The sequence below is a fragment of the Bombina bombina genome, chromosome 2 (genome assembly GCF_027579735.1).
Source record: "Bombina bombina isolate aBomBom1 chromosome 2, aBomBom1.pri, whole genome shotgun sequence".
In the NCBI taxonomy this organism is placed as follows: domain Eukaryota; kingdom Metazoa; phylum Chordata; class Amphibia; order Anura; family Bombinatoridae; genus Bombina; species Bombina bombina.
Window position 1 is genome coordinate 416,251,265 of NC_069500.1, and position 19,302 is coordinate 416,270,566.

Consider the following 19,302-nt stretch of genomic DNA (forward strand, 5'->3'; position numbering starts at 1 on the left):
GGTAGTTCAGACATGTTAAACAGGCAAAAACTTGATAACAAAGTACAAAAAACGTTTTAAAATAAACCGTTACTGTCACTTTAAATTTTAAACTGAACACACTTTATTACTGCAATTGCGAAAAAGTATGAAGGAATTGTTCAAAATTCACCAAAATTTCACCACAGTGTCTTAAAGCCTTAAAAGTATTGCACACCAAATTTGGAAGCTTTAACCCTTAAAATAACGGAACCGGAGCCGTTTTTATATTTAACTCCTTTACAGTCCCTGGTATCTGCTTTGCTGAGACCCAACCAAGCCCAAAGGGGAATACGATACCAAATGACGCCTTCAGAAAGTCTTTTCTATGTATCAGAGCTCCTCACACATGCATCTGCATGTCATGCTTCTCAAAAACAAGTGCGCAATAGAGGCGCGAAAATGAGACTCTGCCTATGATTAGGGAAAGCCCCTAGAGAATAAGGTGTCCAATTGCCGGTTATTTTACATAATTCCCAAGATTAAAATAATTCCTCAAGGCTATGGAGTATAAAATATGTTTATATATAAATCGATTTAGCCCAGAAAATGTCTACAGTCTTAAAAAGCCCTTGTGAAGCCCTTTTTTTCTTTCTGTAATAAAAATGGCTTACCGGATCCCATAGGGAAAATGACAGCTTCCAGCATTACATCGTCTTGTTAGAATGTGTCATACCTCAAGCAGCAAAAGTCTGCTCACTGTTCCCCCAACTGAAGTTAATTCCTCTCAACAGTCCTGTGTGGAAACAGCAATCGATTTTAGTAACGGTTGCTAAAATCATTTTCCTCTTACAAACAGAAATCTTCATCTCTTTTCTGTTTCAGAGTAAATAGTACATACCAGCACTATTTTAAAATAACAAACTCTTGATTGAATAATAAAAACTACAGTTAAACACTAAAAAACTCTAAGCCATCTCCGTGGAGATGTTGCCTGTACAACGGCAAAGAGAATGACTGGGGAAGGCGGAGCCTAGGAGGGATCATGTGACCAGCTTTGCTGGGCTCTTTGCCATTTCCTGTTGGGGAAGAGAATATCCCACAAGTAAGGATGACGCCGTGGACCGGACACACCTATGTTGGAGAAATGAATTTATCAGGTAAATTCTTACATAAATTATGTTTTCTTTCATGCAATTGGCAAGAGTCCATGAGATAGTGACGTATGGGATAGCAATACCCAAGATGTGGAACTCGACTCAAGAGTCACTAGAGGGAGGGATAAAAATAAACAGCCATTTTCAGTTGTGCTTTTCTTTTTTTTTTCTTTTCAGTTGTGTTTTTTGATACATTCTATCAGATTCTGAATCCGATAACTTTACATGTGGCAAAAGGCTAATAATTTTTTGCCGATAAATGGCTTATAGAAAATGGACGCTGATATTTAAATTCTGATAATTAAGAAAGTATACAGGAAAACAAACATCTAACTGTACAGGCATGCATGGATTCTATAAAAAACAGAAAAAGAAACCATGTTAATTGTGTTTTGCCTTTTAATACCCTATAGGAAAACTGACACATTGTCAAGATTTAGAGTGGTTATCTCTTTTTAGTCAAAAGGTGAGATACACATCACATTAGTTTCATTGATCATTTACTTGAGAAAAAAAAAAAAACTTTAACTCACCCTATATGTGCCGCAAGTATATCGCAAACTCCGTGCCTCCAGCTGCCCACTGCACAACGCTTTTCAATGAGGTGAAGTTTCCACCTTTTAAACCAATAGCCATGTGTCAACTGGCAGTGTTTTGTATGCTAGCACGGCTATTGGTTTAAAAGGTGGAACCGTCACCTCATTATAGAAGAGTGTTGTGCCGTGGGTGGCCGGAGGCGCTGAGTTTAGCGATTTACTTGAGGCACATATAGGGTGAGTTTAACAGTGTTTGTTTAGTGACGACTGAAACTAAAATGTTTATTTTTAGTGATGGTAAATCCAAGCATTTTTGTATACACTTGTATTTAACATTACTTTAAAAAGGACCACTAAATACAGTAGAATTGAATAATTGACTTACACATTAAAGCCAATGCAATAGCACAAACTTCGAATTTGAATTAGCAGTAAAATATTTTCTGTCAAGTTAATCTAATTGTCCTCCTAATATATCAAGTGACAGCCATCAGCCAAACACAAAATGCATTTATGTACATATTGTGCACTTTTGTACATGCTCGGTAGGAGCTGGAGCTTCAGAAAATGTGCACATAAAAATAATGTACACGTTTTGATGACTGAATTATATTGGAAAAGTTTCTTGTGTGTGTGCATATTTTGTCTAAATCATAAAAACTTTATTTTGACTATAGTGGCCCTTTAATTGCCTCTCTCAATCCCTTCAAACAAGCTGTAAAACTGACCCCTGAAGGCAGAAAGGTGTGGTGAAAGGGCTGTACCCACAAAAGGCTTTGACCTTAATATCAGCCTAAAATACTACACAAGTAGGTTAGGACACTGCTCACTGGGAAGAAATCTGAGTCATGTGCTCACGGGATGTTAGATAGTACACATACAAAAAAAATCAAGTAATCTTTACTAGTTGACTTGTTAAACCTTACCAAGTATATGATTAAGTTGATCAAGGTAATGCTTCCCAGGAAATATAGGCCTGTTTGAGAGCATCTCGGCTAGAATGCAGCCAACAGACCAAATATCAATTGATTTGGTATAACCCTAAAAAAAATAAAAAAAATTCAGGCATTTTAAAAATTATTAAACAGATTAGATTTCAGGATCATGTTCTTTAGTGCCATACATTAACATACAACAGAAGTAAGCAAATCTAGCTTTTAAAAAAGGGACATGAAACCCAAAAACAAAAATTTATGCTTACCTAATGTATTTCTTTCCTAACATATGGAGAGTCCACAACGTCAATAACTAGTGGAAATATCACTCCTGGCCAGCAGGAGGCAGAAAAGATCCCCACAGCAAAGCTATTAAGTGTCACTCCCATACCCATAATCCCCAGTCATTCAACCGAAAGGAAAATGGAAAAAGGAATACCAAAGGTGTAGAGGAGCCTGAGGATTAGACAAAAAGAACTGACTTAAATAAAAGGGTGGGGTCGTGGACTCTCCATATCCAGAAAGAAAGAAATTTATTAGGTAAGCATAAATTTTGTTTTCTTTTTTAAGATATGTAAAGTCCACGGTGTCATCAATTATTAGTGGGAACCAGTACCCAAGCTAGAGGACAGAGATAACTAGAGTGGGATAAAAAGACAGGCAGACCTAAACAGAAGGCACTACCGCTTGAAGAACCTCTCAAAGGAGGCCTTTGCAGAGGCAAAATTATCGAATTTCGAAAAAGTATGCAGAGAGGACCAATTTGCAGCCCTGCAAATCTGTTCCACATAAGCTTCTATTTTGAAAGCCCAAGAAGAGGAAATAGCCCACGTTGAATGAGCTGTTATTCTCTCAGGAGACTGCTGACCAGCAGTCTCATAAGAAAAACAAATTATACTTCTCAGCCAGAGAGAAAGAAGTAGAAGTAGATTTCTGACCTTTACGCTTTCCAGAGAAAACAAAACATGGCAGAGGACTGGAGAAATTCCTTAGACGCCTGTAGGTAGAATTTTAAAGCACGCACAACATCCAAGTTGTGCAACAAACGTTCCTTATGAGAAGAAGGATTAGGACATAGAGAAGGAACAACAATTTCTTAACCAATATTTTTATCCGAAACCACCTTCGAAAGACAAGCTAACTTAGTACAAAGAACCGGATTATCAGCATGAAAAATAAGATAAGGCGAATCACACTGCGAAGCCGAGAGTTCAGAGACTCTCAGAGCAGTAGAGACAGCAATAAGAAATAAAACCTTACAAGATAACTTAATATATATGGAATGCAATGGCTCAAACTCAAATGGAGCAGCAACAGATTGAATATCTAGCACATCCTCCAGATGCTTGTGTAGCAAAAAAGATGAAGACCCTTTAGAGTACTGACTGACAATCCCTTCTCTAAACCTACCTGGAGAAAAGACAAAATCCTGGGAATCCTGACCTTACTCCAAGAGAAGCCCTTGGATTCACACCAATAAAAGTATTTACGCCATACCCTAAATCTTTCTAGCAACAGGCTTACATGCCTGAAGCATGGTCTCAATAACCGACTCAGAAAAAACACGCTTAGACAGAACTAAGCATACAATCTCCAAGCAATTAGCTTCAGAGAAGCGAGATTTGGATGAAGGAATGGACCCTGAATAAGAAGGTCCTTCCTCAGACGCAACCTCCAAGGTGGAAGAGATGACATCTTCACTGAGTCCGCATACCAGATCCTGCAAGGTCATGCAGGGGCTATTAGAATTACTGATTCTCTCTCCTGTTGATACGAGCAATGACTCGCGTAAGGAGGGCAAAAGGAGGAAACAGGTATGCTAGACTGAAATACCAAGGAACCGACGAAGCATCTATCTGGGAAGCCTGCGGATCTCATGACCTTGTACCGTACCTTGGAAACTTGGCGTTCTGCCGACATGCCATCAGATACAACTCCGGCACCCCCCAATTGAGGGTTAACCTGGAGAACACCTCCGGATGGAGAGCCCACTCCCGGGATAAAATGTCTGTCTGCTCAGGAAGTCCTCTTCCCAGTTATTCACTCCTGGAATGTGGATGGCATACAGACAGCAGTTGTGAGCTTCCGCCCACTGAACAATCTGAGCCACCTCCTTCATGGCTAAGGAAATCCGGGTTCCTCCCTGGTGGTTAATGTAAGCCACTGAGGTAATATTGTCTGACTGGAACGTGATAAACCGGGCTCAGGACAACTGAGGCCAAGCCATCAGAGCATTGTAGATCGCTCTCAACTCCAAGATGTTTATGGGGAGAGCAAACTCCTCCCGAGTCCATAGACCTTGCGCCTTTAACTAGTCCCAGACTGCTCCCCAGCCCGGCAGGCTGGCGTCCGTGGTCACAATCACCCAGGGAGATCTCTGGAAGCATGTGCACCGAGACAGAAGCTCCTAAAAAAAACACGGAAGTCTCTTGTCGCCTGATCTAGGTCTATTTTCTGAGACAGATCCGAATGGTCCCCATTCCATTGTCTGAGCATGCAAAATTGCAGAGCTCTCAAATTGAATCGAACAAAGGGAATAATGTGCATAGAAGCGACCAACAGACAAATTACCAATGATGCCGAAAAGTAGACTGCAGAGAGGCAAGAGGAAAGAATTTGGATTTTCTGACTTCTGTCAGAAATATTTTCATAGATATGGAATATATTATTGTCCCTAAGAAAAGTGCCCTTGTAGCTGGAACAAGAGAACTCTTCAAGATTCACTTCCCATTTGTGGGAACATTAAAAAAAAAAGACAAGATTTCTGAATGAGAGTTTGCTTGTTGAAAAGATGGCGCCTGAACCAATATGATGCCACTGCAATTCCGAGACCTGAGAGCCCCGAGAACTTTGAGAAATTCTGGTAGCTGTGGCAAAAATAGGTAGCCTGCAAATCATGATTTAGGCGAGGCCACAGCTAGACTTTAACTCTCGATTTTCAACTTTTGAAGGCAGCAAAGTTTACCACTAAGCCATTGTGGTACACCATTCTCCATTTTGAAGGATGGTACCATGAGAAACCTGTAAAGACACTTTAGGTCTAGAATACGACGAAAAGTTTCCTCTTTTTTGGAAACCACAGATTTGAGTAGAATCCTAGACCCTGTTCTTTTACAGGGACTGGAACTATCACTCCCATGGAAGAAAGGTCCCGGTAACCTTGCTATACTATGTCCACAGCCCAGGGATCTGGGACATGCTGTAGCCATGTTTGATAAACAGAGAAATTCTGCCCCCCCCCCACACACACACACACTTGATCTGATCTCGGATCGGGACAAACCCTTCATGTTGATTTAAACTCAGCTGCGGTTACATGGATTGATTCCCCTTGTTCCAAGATTGATTGGGTTTCCAAGAAGACTGACTGTTCCTGTTTGGAAGGGGAAGAAGAAGACATTCCTTTGAAGTTACGAAAGGAAAGAAAAATTACTCTGACGTCTTTTAGGTCTATTCTGTCTAGTGGTAGAAAAAAACCCTTTCCACCTGTAATATCAAGTTATTTCTGTCAGACCAGGTCCAAACAAGGTCTTACCCTTGTAAGGAAGCGCCAGAATCTTATACTGGAGGCAACATCAGCTGACCAAGATTTTAGCCACAACGGCAGGCAGGCTAGCACAGCAAAACCAGATATCTTGGCTGCCAGTCTATTTAGACAAGGCGTTGCACCAAAAAGATGCCACACTTGACACAGTGGCAATAGAAACAGCAGGTTTCCATTGAAAAAACAGATAAATAAGCCTCCAGCTTTTTGTCTATGGAACTGTAGAGGAGCAGCTATCCTCTAAAGGGATCCGAGTTCTCTGAGCCATAGAAGAAATAACCCCTTCTACTTAAAGGGACATGACACCCACATTTTTTCTTTTATGATTTAGAAAGAGAATGCAATTTTAAACATCTTTCTAATTTACTTATATTATCTAATTTGTTTTATTCTCTTGATATTCTTTTCTGAAAAGCATATCTAGATATGCTCAGTAGCTGCTGATTGGTTAATGCACATAGAAGCCTTGCGTGATTGGCTCACCATGTGCATTGCTTTTTCTTCAACCAAGGATATCTAAAAAATTAAGCAAAATAAATAATGGAAGTAAATTGTAATGTTTAAATTTCTATTCTCCATCTGAATCATGAAAGAAAGATTTTGGGTTTAGTGGCCCTTTAAGGCACCGTGCACCATGATCTGAAAAGAATCCTGAAAATAAAGTACCAATTTCCATAGAAATAGTAGTACAGTCCAAAGAGGGAATCAGAATAACCATTCTCTAGTATATAATACAGATAGTATATTGAGTAGGAAAAGACCTCAAGAGCAAAAATGTTAAAATCCAGATTTGAAAAGGATTAACATAGTTAATAGGACTAGACTCCTAAAAGCGATAAATAACAAAATTTCCTTAAACAATAAAAAATAAATGTTTAAAGGACCAGTCAACACTGCACATTTGCATAATCAACAAATGCATGATAAGAAGACAATGCAATAGCACGTAGTCTGAACTTCAAATGAGTAGAAGATTTTTGTTAAATAAATTGCAAAGTTATGTCTATTTCCACTCCCCCTGTATCATGTGACAGCCATCAGCCAATCACAAATGCATATACGTATATGCTGGGAATTCTTGCACATGCTCAGTAGGAGTTGGTGATTCAAAAAGTGTAAATATAAAGAGACTGTGCACATTTTGTTAATGGAAGTAAATTGGAAAACATAATTTATGCTTACCTGATAAATTTATTTATCTTGTGGTGTATCCAGTCCACGGATCATCCATTACTTGTGGGATATTCTCCTTCCCAACAGGAAGTTGCAAGAGGATCACCCACAGCAGAGCTGCTATATAGCTCCTCCCCTAACTGCCATATCCAGTCATTCGACCGAAAACAAGCAGAGAAAGGAGAAACCATAGGGTGCAGTGGTGACTGTAGTTTAAAATTAAAAAATACCTGCCTTAAAATGACAGGGCGGGCCATGGACTGGATACACCACAAGAGAAATAAATTTATCAGGTAAGCATAAATTATGTTTTCTCTTGTAAGGTGTATCCAGTCCACGGATCATCCATTACTTGTGGGATACCAATACCAAAGCTAAAGTACACGGATGAAGGGAGGGACAAGGCAGGTACTTAAAACGGAAGGTACCACTGCCTGTAAAACCTCTCTCCCAAAAATAGCCTCCGAAGAAGCAAAAGTATAAAATTTGTAGAATTTTGAAAAAGTATAAAGCGAAGACCAAGTCGCCGCCTTGCAAATCTGTTCAACAGAAGCCTCATTTTTAAAGGCCCATGTGAAAGCCACAGCTCTAGTAGAATGAGCTGTAATCCTTTCAGGAGGCTGCTGGCCAGCTGTCTCATAGGCTAAGCGGATTATGCTTCTTAGCCAAAAAGAAAGAGGTTGTCAAAGCCTTTTGACCTCTCCTCTGTCCAGAGTAGACAAACAGAGCAGATGTTTGACGAAAATCTTTAGTAGCTTGTAAGTAAAACTTTAAAGCATGAACCACGTCCAGATTGTGTAATAGACGTTCCTTCTTTGAAGAAGGATTAGGACACAAAGACGGAACAACAATCTCTTGATTGATATTCTTATTAGATACCACCTTAGGTAAAAACCCAGGTTTGGTACGCAGAACTACCTTATCTGCATGGAAGATCAGATAAGGAGAATCACATTGTAAGGCAGATAACTCGGAAACTCTACGAGCCGAGAAAATAGCTACCAAAAAAAGAACTTTCCAAGAAAAAAGTTTGATATCTATGGAATGAAGAGGTTCAAACGGAACCCCCTGAAGAACTGTAAACCTGTTGCTCCACCTTGGAGCTTAAATTTGGTTCTTAAACACAGGCTTGATTCTAACTAAAGCCTGACAAAATGCCTGAACGTCTGGAACATCCGCCAGACGCTTGTGCAAAAGAATAGACAGCGCAGAAATCTGTCCCTTTAAGGAACTAGCTGACAATCCTTTTTCCAATCCTTCTTGGAGAAAAGATAATATCCCGGGAATCCTGCCCTTACTCCATGAGTAGCCCTTTGATTCACACCAATAAAGATATTTACACCATATCTTATGATAGATTTTCCTGGTGACAGGCTTTCGTGCCTGAATTAAGGAATAAATGACTGACTCTGAGAAACCACGCTTTGATAAAATCAAGCGTTCAATCTCCAGGCAGTCAGCCTCAGAGAAATTAGATTTGGATGGTTGAAAGGTCCTTGAAGTAGAAGGTCCTGTCTCAGCGGCAGAGTCCATGGTGGAAAGGATGACATGTCCACCAGATCTGCATACTAAGTCCTGCGTGGCCACGCAGGCGCTATCAAGATCACTGATGCTCTCTCCGGCTTGATTTTGGCAATCAGACGAGGGAGCAGAGGAAACGGTGGAAAAACATAAGCCAGGTTGAAGGACCAAGGCGCTGCAAGAGCATCTATCAGCGTTGCCTTGGGGTCCCTGGACCTGGATCCTTAACAAGGAAGCTTGGCATTCTGGCGAGACGCCATGAGATCCAGTTATGGTTTGCCCCAACGATGAATCAATTGTGCAAACACCTCCGGATGGAGCTCCCACTCCCCCGGATGAAAAGTCTGTCGACTTAGAAAATCCGCCTCCCAGTTCTCTACACCTGGGATATGGATAGCTGATAGATGGCAAGAGTGAATCTCTGCCCAGCAAATTATCTTTGAGACTTCTAAAATTGCTAGGGAACTCCTTGTTCCCCCTTGATGGTTGATGTAAGCCACAGTCGTGATGTTGTCCGACTGAAATCTGATGAACCTCAGAGTTGCTAACTGAGGCCAAACCTGAAGAGCATTGAAAATCGCTCTCAGTTCCAGAATATTTATTGGGAGGAGTTTCTCCACCTGAGTCCACGATCCCTGAGCCTTCAGGGAGTTCCAGACTGCACCCCAACCTAGAAGGCTGGCATCTGTCGTTACAATTGTCCAATCTGGCCTGCGAAAGGTCATACCTTTGGACAGATGGACCCGAGATAGCCACCAGAGAAGAGAATCCCTGGTCTCTTGATCCAGATTTAGTAGAGGGGACAAATCTGTGTAATCCCCATTCCACTGACTGAGCATGCAGAGTTGCAGCGGTCTGAGATGTAGGCGAGCAAACAGCACTATGTCCATTGCCGCTACCATTAAGCCGATTACTTCCATGCACTGAGCCACCAAAGGGCGAGGAATGGAATAAAGAACACGGCAGGAATTTAGAAGTTTTGATAACCTGGACTCAGTCAGGTAAATTTTCATTTCTACAGAATCTATCAGAGTCCCTAGGAAGGAGACTCTTGTGAGGGGGGATAGAGAACTCTTTTCCTCGTTCACCTTCCACTCATGCGACCTCAGAAATGCCAACACTATGTCCGTATGAGACTTGGCAATTTTGAAGTTTGACGCCTGAATCAAGATGTCGTCTAAATAAGGGGCCACTGCTATGCCCCGCGGCCTTAGAACCGCCAGAAGCGACCCCAGAACCTTCATAAAAATTCTTGGGGCTGTAGCTAACCCAAAGGGAAGAGCTACAAACTGGTAATGCCTGTCTAGGAAGGCAAACCTGAGAAACCGATGATGATCTTTGTGTATCGGAATGTGAAGATAAGCATCCTTTAAATCCACTGTAGTCATGTATTGACCCTCCTGGATCATAGGAAGGATGGTACGAATAGTCTCCATCTTGAATGATAGAACTCTGAGGAATTTAAGATCTTTAGATCCAAAATTGGTCTGAAGGTTTCCTCTTTTTTGGGAACCACAGATTTGAGTAAAATCCCTGTCCCTGTTCCTCCTTTGGAACTGGATGGATCACTCCCATAACTAGGAGATCTTGTACACAGTGTAAGAACGCCTCTCTCTTTATCTGGTTTGCAGATAAATTGTGAAAGGTGAAATCTCCCTTTTGGGGGGGAAGCCTTGAAGTCCAGAAGATATCCCTGGGATATAATTTCCAACACCCAGGGATCCTGGACATCTCTTGCCCACGCCTGGGCGAAGAGCAAAAGTCTGCCCCCTACTAGATCCGTTACCGGATAGGGGGCCGTTCCCTCATGCTGTCTTAGAGGCAGCAGCAGGCTTTTTGGCCTGCTTACCTTTGTTCCAGGTCTGGTTAGGTCTCCAGATCGTCTTGGACTGAGCAAAAGTTCCCTCTTGTTTTGCATTAGAGGAAGTTGATGCCGCACTTGCCTTGAAGTTTCGAAAGGCACGAAAATTAGACTGTTTGGCCCTTGATTTGGACCTATCCTGAGGAAGGGCATGACCTTTTCCTCCAGTGATATCAGCAATAATCTCCTTCAAACCAGGCCCGAATAGGGTCTGCCCCTTGAAGAGAATTTTAAGCAGCTTAGACTTTGAATTAACGTCAGCTGACCATGATTTAAGCCATAGCCTCCTGCTCGCCTGGATAGCAAAACCAGAATTCTTAGCCGTTAGTTTAGTCAAATGAACAATGGCATCAGAAACTAAAGAATTGGCTAGCTTAAGTGCTCTAAGCTTGTCAAGTATGTCATCCAATGGAGTCGCTACCTGTAAAGCCTCTTCCAGAGACTCAAACCAGAACACCGCAGCAGCAGTGACAGGAGCAATGCATGCAAGGGGCTGTAGGATAAAACCTTGTTGAATAAACATTTTCTTAAGGTAACCCTCTAACTTATTATCCATTGGATCTAAGAAAGCACAACTGTCCTCGACAGGGATAGTAGTACGCTTTGCTAGAGTAGAAACTGCTCCCTCCACCTTAGGAACAGTCTGCCATAAGTCCAGTGTGGTGGCGTCTATTGGAAACATTTTTCTAAAAATAGGAGGGGGAGAGAACGGCACACCTGGTCTATCCCATTCCTTAGTAATAATTTCTGTAAAACTTTTAGGTATTGGAAAAACATCAGTACACACCGGCACTGCATAGTATTTATCCAGTCTACACAATTTCTCTGGCACTGCAATTGTATCAGTCATTCAGAGCAGCTAAAACCTCCCTGAGTAACACGCGGAGGTGTTCAAGCTTAAATTTAAATGTAGAGATATCAGAATCAGGTTGCATCATCTTCCCTAAGTCAGAAACATCACCCACAGAAAGAAGTTCTCCTTCAGCTTCTGCATATTGTGAGGCAGTATCAGACATAGCTCTTAAAGCGTCAGTATGCTCTGTATTTCGTCTAGCTCCAGAGCTATCTCGCTTTCCTCTAAATTCAGGTAGTCTGGCTAATACAGCTGACAGTGTATTATCCATGACTGCCGCCATGTCTTGTAAAGTAAACGCTATGGGCGCCCTAGATGTACTTGGCGCCATTTGAGCGTGAGTCCCTTGAGCGGGAGTCAAAGGATCTGACACGTGGGGAGAGTTAGTCGGCATAACTTCCCCCTCGTCAGATTCCTCTGGTGATAAATTTTTTAAAGACATAATATGATCTTTATTGCTTAAAGTGAAATCAGTACATTTGGTACACATTCTAAGAGGGGGTTCCACCATGGCTTTTAAACATAATGAACAAGGAGTTTCCTCTATGTCAGACATGTTTGTACAGACTAGCAATGAGACTAGCAGGCTTGGAAAACACTTTAAATCAAGTTAACAAGCAAATATAAGAAACGGTACTGTGCCTTTAAGAGAAATTGTCAGAATTTGAAAAACAGTGAAAAACGGTAGTAAATCAAACAAATTTTTTACAGTGTGTATAATAAGCTAACAGAGCATTGCACCCACTTGCAAATGGATGATTAACCCCTTAGTTCAAAAAACGGATCAAAAAAACGGATCAAAAAAACGATAGACGTTTTTTAACAGTCACACCAAACTGCCACAGCCTTGCTGTGGGCCTACCTTCCCCAACAAACTATTTTGGAAAGCCTAAGAGCCCTTTAGAGATGTCCTATTGCATTCAGGGGACTCCTGGAGGAAGCTGGATGTCTCAGTCTGTAAAAGTTACTGCGCAAAAAAAGCGCTAAATTAGGCCACTCCAACTCATAGTAACACAGTGGAAAGCCTCAGGAAACTGTTTCTAGGCAAATTTAAGCCAGCCATGTGGAAAAAACTAGGCCCCAATAAAGTTTTATCACCAAAGAATATATAAAAACGTTTAAACATGCCAGCAAACGTTTTATATTGTAAATATAAGAGTATTACCTCAGAAAGTAAGCATGATACCAGTCGCTATTAAATCACTGTATTCAGGCTTACCTTACATAATTTTGGTATCAGCAGCATTTTCTAGCATTCACATCTTCTAGAAAAAATCTTAACTGCACATACGTCATAGCAGGATAACCTGCACGCTATTCCCCCGCTCAAGTAACCTCTCTCTTCAGTCATGTGTGAGAACAGCAATGGATCTTAGTTACAACCTGCTAAGATCATAGAAATCATAGGCAGATTCTTCTATTTTTCTGCCTGGGAAAAAAAAGTACAACTCCGGTACCATTTAAAAATAAACTTTTGATTGAAGCAAGATAACAGCTACATTTCACCACTTTCCTCTTACTACCTCCATGCTTGTTGAGAGTTGCAAGAGAATGACTGGATATGGCAGTTAGGGGAGGAGCTATATAGCAGCTCTGCTGTGGGTGATCCTCTTGCAACTTCCTGTTGGGAAGGAGAATATCCCACAAGTAATGGATGATCCGTGGACTGGATACACCTTAAAAGAGAAAGTTTAAAACTGCTGCTCTATCTGAATCATGAAGTTTCATTTTGAGTTGAGTGTCCCTTTAAATGAAAAATAAGGAGCATTTTTAACAAACTGTCTTATACAGGATCCTTTGAGCAAAAGAAACCATCAGTAGAATAAACTTAAAGGGACACTGTACCCAAATTTTTTCTTTTGTGATTCAGATAGAGCATGCAATTTTAAGCAACTTTCTAATTTACTCCTATTATCAATTTTTCTTCGTTCTCTTGCTATCATTATTTAAAAAAGAAGACATCTAAGCTTTTTTTTGGTTTCAGTACTCTGGACAGCACTTTTTTATTGATGGATGAATTTATCCACCAATCAGCAAGGACAACCCAGGTTGTTCTCCAAAAGTGGGCCGGCATCTAAACTTACATTCTTGCATTTCAAATAAAGATAACAAGAGAATGAAGAAAATTTGATAATAGGAGTCAATTAGAAAGTTGCTTAAAATTTCATGCTCAATCTGAATCACGAAAGAAAAAAATTGGGTACAGTGTCCCTTTAAATATGCTGTCGGTCAGAACAAATTTAATTAAATCTTAATTTTGAAAAGACCTCGTAAGTTTACTTAAAGGTATAATAGCAGTCATAATCTTTTATGATATAAGCAACGTGATGTTTGCAGATGAAATCAAGTACATGAACTGAATATGTAAAAGACAGTAAATGTCATTGTACATGTAGAAACATTGCTAGCATAAAACATGATAAATAAATGCCACATAATTGAGCTGAAGAAATAACAGATTAAATAATGAAAAGAACACATAGCTTTGTAGAATTGTGTTCCAGGGCATCATAGTTTCTACAGTAACATCAGAGTCAGGATCAGAATGAGACATCTCGCAAAATGTAACAGAAAAAGAAAAATAACATTAGGCAAAACATTCAATTTCCACAATGTAACAGTTTCAGTAGAGAAAAACAATAGTTTTTTTTTTTTTAAATCAAAAAGCAGGCATAGTAGCTTTCAAAGTTCATGAAAACAGCGAGCAATAGAGGGGTAAAAACTAAAATTTGTCGCCAACAATGACGCATTACACAAAAAGTTTTTAAAAAATTACGCAAAACTTACACCAGGAAATTACAACTCGCGTCATAAACGCCCAAACAACTAGCGTCAACAAAGATGCAGGAAATTTGCACCAAATGCGCAAGTTTGCAACCAAAAAAATTTTGCACCAAGAATGACGCAAAAAAAAAACAGCATTTTGCGCCCTCGCAAGCCTACATTTGCCCGCGAAAAAGTGAAAGTCAAAATAGAAAGAGACTGAATCCCAGGTAAGAAAAAAGTTTAAATAAACTTCCCAAACATGATTCCTATACTGAAACTGTTTAGACTGCAAAGGGAAATACAGAGACTTGACTCATGGCAAATATAAGTAAAATACATATATATAAAAAATTATATTAATACATAAAGCGCCAAGCCATAGCTGAGAGTGTCTTAAATAATGATACATACTTACTGAAAGACACCCATCCACATATAGCAGATAGCCAAACCAGAACTGAAAACTATCAGCAGAGGTAATGGTATATAAGAGTATATAGTCGATCTGAAAAGGGAGGTAGGAGATGAATCTCTACGACTGATAACAGAGAACCCTTGAAAAGATTTCCCATGAGAGAAACCATAAAAACAATAGGCAATACTCTTCACATCCCTCTGACAAACAATTTACTCAGAGGAATTGGGCTTCAGAATGCTTAGAAGCGCTTATAGTAGAAATCATAAAAATCAAGCACAAACTTACTTCACCAGTTTGTAAAACCGAGTTGTGGGTGTGGTGGGAGGTATTTATAGGCATTTGAGATTTGGGGGAACTTTGCCCCCTCCTGGTAGAAATGTATATCCCATACATCACTAGCTCATGGACTCTTGCCAATTACATGAAATAAATTAAATTATTCACTTTTAAAAAAGTGCAAAGTCTCATATACCTAGAAGGCAAAAACCAAATTTATGCTTACCTGATAAATGTATTTATCTTGACACGGTGAGTCCACGGATCATCATCAATTACTGTTGGGAATCTCACTCCTGGCCAGCAGGAGGCGGCAAAGAGCACCACAGCAAAGCTGTTAAGTATCACTTCCCTACCCACAACCCCCAGTCATTAAAGCAAGGGAAAAGAGAGAAAGGAAATAACACAAGGTGCAGAGGTGCCTGAGGTTTATATAATAAACTGTCTGAAAAACAGGGCGGGCCATGGATTCACCGTGTCAAGAAATAAATATATCAAGTAAGCATGAATTTTGTTTTCTTTCTAATGACACGGTGAGTCCACGGATCATCATCAATTACTGTTGGGAATCAATACCCAAGCTAGAGGACACAGATAAGGGAGCGACAAGACAGGTAACCTAAACAGAAGGCACCATTTCTTGAAGAACCTTTCTCCCAAAAGAAGCCTCAGCCGAGGCAAATGTATCAAATTTATAGAATTTGGAAAAAGTATGCAAAGAGGACCAAGTTGCAGCCTTGCAAATCTGTTCCACTGAAGGCCCAGAAAGAAACAGCCCTCGTGGAATGAGCTGTGATTCTCTCAGGAGGTTGCTGTCCAGCAGTCTCATAGGCCCAACGAATAATACTCTTCAGCCAAAAGGAAAGAGAAGTAGCCGTAGCTTTCTGACCCTTATGTTTCCCAGAGAAACAAACAAAGCAGAAGACTGACGAAAGTCCTTAGTCGCTTGTAGATAGAATTTCAACGTACGCACAACATCTAGGTTGTGCAACAAACGCTCCTTATGAGAAGGGTTAGGACACAGAGGAACAACGATTTCCTGATTAATATTCCTGACCGAAACAACTTTAGGCAGGAAACCAAACTTAGTACGCAGAACCACCTTATCAGAATGAAAGATAAGGGGAATCACACTGCAGCGCCGAGAGTTCTAAAACTCTCCGAGCAGAAAAAATAGCAACAAGAAACAAAACCTTCCAAGATAACCTCTTAATATCTAAGGAATGCATAGGCTCAAACGGAGCCTGGTGTAAAACCTTAACAAGGTTAAGACTCTAGGGAGGAGTAACAGGTTTAAACACAGGCCTGATCCTAACCAAGGCCTGACAAAAAGATTCCACGTCTGGCACATCCGCCAGATGCTTATGCAACAAAATAGACAACGCAGAAAACTGACCTTTCACAGTACTTGCTGACAAATCCTTCTCCAGACCCTCCTGGAGAAAATACAAAATCCTAGGAATCCTTACTCTGGATTCATACCAAAAAGGAAATTTATGCTTACCTGATAAATTGATTTCTTCTACAATACAACGAGTCCACTGATTCATCCTTACTTGTGGGATATTATCCTCCTGCTAACTGGAAGTGGCAAAGAGCACCACAGCAGAGCTGTATATAAAGCTCCTCCCTTCTCTCCACCCCCAGTCATTCGACCAAAGATATAGGAAGAGAAAAGAAAAGATAAAAGGTGCAGAGGTGACTGAAGTTTTATAAACAAAAATATAATCTGTCTAATATGAAAGGGAGGGCCGTGGACTCGGAACTCCTTGAAGAACCTTAAGAACCAAATTTAAGCTCCATGGGGGAGCAACAGGTTTAAACACAGGCTTGATTCTAACCAAAGCCTGACAAAATGCCTGAATGTCTGGAACATCTGCCAGACGCTTGTGCAAAAGAATAGACAGAGCAGAAATCTGTCCTTTTAAGGAACTAGCTGACAATCCTTTTTACAAACCATCTTGGAGAAAAGATAATATCCTGGGAATCCTGACCTAACTCCATGAGTAACCCTTGGATTCACACCAATAAAGATATTTACGCCATATCTTATGGTAAATTTTCCTGGTAACAGGCTTTCGTGCCTGTATTAAGGTATCAATGACAGACTCTGAGAAGCCACGCTTTGATAAAATCAAGCGTTCAATCTCCATGCAGTCAGTCTCAGAGAAATTAGATTTGGATGATTGAAAGGACCTTGAAGTAGAAGGCCTCGTCTCAGAGGCAGAGTCCAAGGTGGAAAGGATGACATGTCCACTAGGTCTGCATACCAGGTCCTGCGTGGCCACGCAGGCGCTATCAAAATCACCAATGCTCTCTCCTGCTTGATTTTGGCAATCAGTCGAGGGAGCAGAGGAAACGGTGGAAACACGTAAGCCAGGTTGAAAGACCAAGGCGCTGCTAGAGCATCTATCAGCGTCGCTTCCGGGTCCCTGGACCTGGATCCGTAATAAGGAAGCTTGGCGTTCTGGCGAGACGCCATGAGATCCAGTTCTGGTTTGCCCCAACGATGAATCAATTGAGCAAACACCTCCGGATGGAGTTCCCACTCCCCCGGATGAAAAGTCTGATGACTTAGAAAATCCGCCTCCCAGTTCTCTACACCTGGGATATGGATCGCTGATAGGTAGCAAGAGTGTTTCTCTGCCCAGCAAATTATTTTGGAGACTTCTAACATCGCTAAGGAACTCCTTGTTCCCCCTTGATGGTTGATGTAAGCCACAGTCGTGATGTTGTCCGACTGAAATCTTATGAACCTCAGGGTTGTTAACTGAGGCCAAGCCTGAAGAGCATTGAATATTGCCCTCATTTCCAGAATATTTATTGGGAGGAGTTTCTCCTGAGTCCACGATCCCTGAGCCTTCAGGGAGTTCGAGACTGCACCCCAACCTAGAAGGCTGGCATCTGTCGTTACAATTGTCCAATCTGGCCTGCCAAAGGTCATACCTTTGGACAGATGGACCCGAGATAGCCACAAGAGAAGAGAATCTCTGGTCTCTTGATCCAGATTTAGTAGAGGGGACAAATCTGTGTAATCCCCATTCCACTGACTGAGCATGCATAGTTGCAGCGGTCTGAGATGTAGGCGCGCAAACGGAACTATGTCCATTGCCGCTACCATTAAGCCGATTACCTCAATGCAGTGAGCCACCGAAGGGCGCGGAATAGAATGGAGAACACAGCAAGAATTTAGAAGTTTTGATAACCTGGACTCCGTCAGGTAAATTTTCATTTCTACAGAATCTATCAGAGTCCCTAGGAAGGAGACTCTTGTGAGTGGGGACAGAGAACTCTTTTCCTCATTCACTTTCCACCCGTGCGACCTCAGAAATGCCAGAACTATGTCCGTATGGGACTTGGCAATTTGGAAATTTGACGCCTGTATCAGGATGTCGTCTAGATAAGGGGCCACTGCTATGCCCCGCGGCCTTAGGACCGCCAGAAGCGACCCCAGAACCTTTGTAAAAATTCTTGGGGCTGTAGCTAATCCGAAGGGAAGAGCCACAAACTGGTAATGCCTGTCCTGAAAGGCAAACCTTAGGAACCGATGATCTTTGTGCATCGGAATGTGAAGGTAAGCATCCTTTAGATCCACCGTAGTCATATATTGACCCTCCTAGATCATAGGTAGGATGATCCGAATAGTTTCCATTTTGAATGATGGAACTCTGAGGATTTTGAAGTCACGTCAGCTGCCCAAGATTTAAGCCATAGCGCCCTACGCGCCTGGATGGCAAATCCAGAATTCTTAGCCGTTAGTTTAGTCAAATGAACAATGGCATCAGAAACAAAAGAATTAGCTAGCTTAAGTGCTCTAAGCTTGTTAAGTATGTCCTCCAATGGAGTTGTCTGTAAAGCCTCTACCAGAGACTCAAACCAGAACGCCGCAGCAGCAGTGACAGGAGCAATGCATGCAAGGGGATGCAGGATAAAACCTTGTTGAATAAACATTTTCTAAAGGTAACCCTCTAATTTTTTATCCATAGGATCTGAAAAAGCACAGCTGTCCTCGACAGGGATAGTAGTACGCTTTGCTAAAGTAGAAACTGCTCCCTCCACCTTAGGGACCATAAGTCCCGTGTGGTGGCGTCTATGGGAAACATTTTTCTAAAAGTAGGACGACGGCACACCGGGTCTATCCTACTCTTTATTAATAATTTCTGTAAACCTTTTAGGTATTGGAAAAACCTCAGTACACACCGGCACTGCAAAGTATTTATCCAGTCTACACAATTTCTCTGGCACTGCAATTGTGTCAGTCATTCAGAGCAGCTAAAACCTCCCTAAGCAAAACACGGAGGTTC

At 41.2% G+C, this 19,302-nt stretch overlaps 1 protein-coding gene across 1 annotated transcript in view; it reads right to left on the reverse strand.

Annotated features, from left to right (window-relative positions):
- MAPK1 (mitogen-activated protein kinase 1) overlaps positions 1–19,302 on the reverse strand; it is a gene marked incomplete in the record, with an annotated part of 532,868 nt that overhangs the window by 188,474 nt on the left and 325,092 nt on the right. Inside the window, 1 exon segment of the mRNA XM_053701940.1 lies at positions 2,578–2,692. Coding sequence (XP_053557915.1) covers positions 2,578–2,692 — 115 coding nt within the window.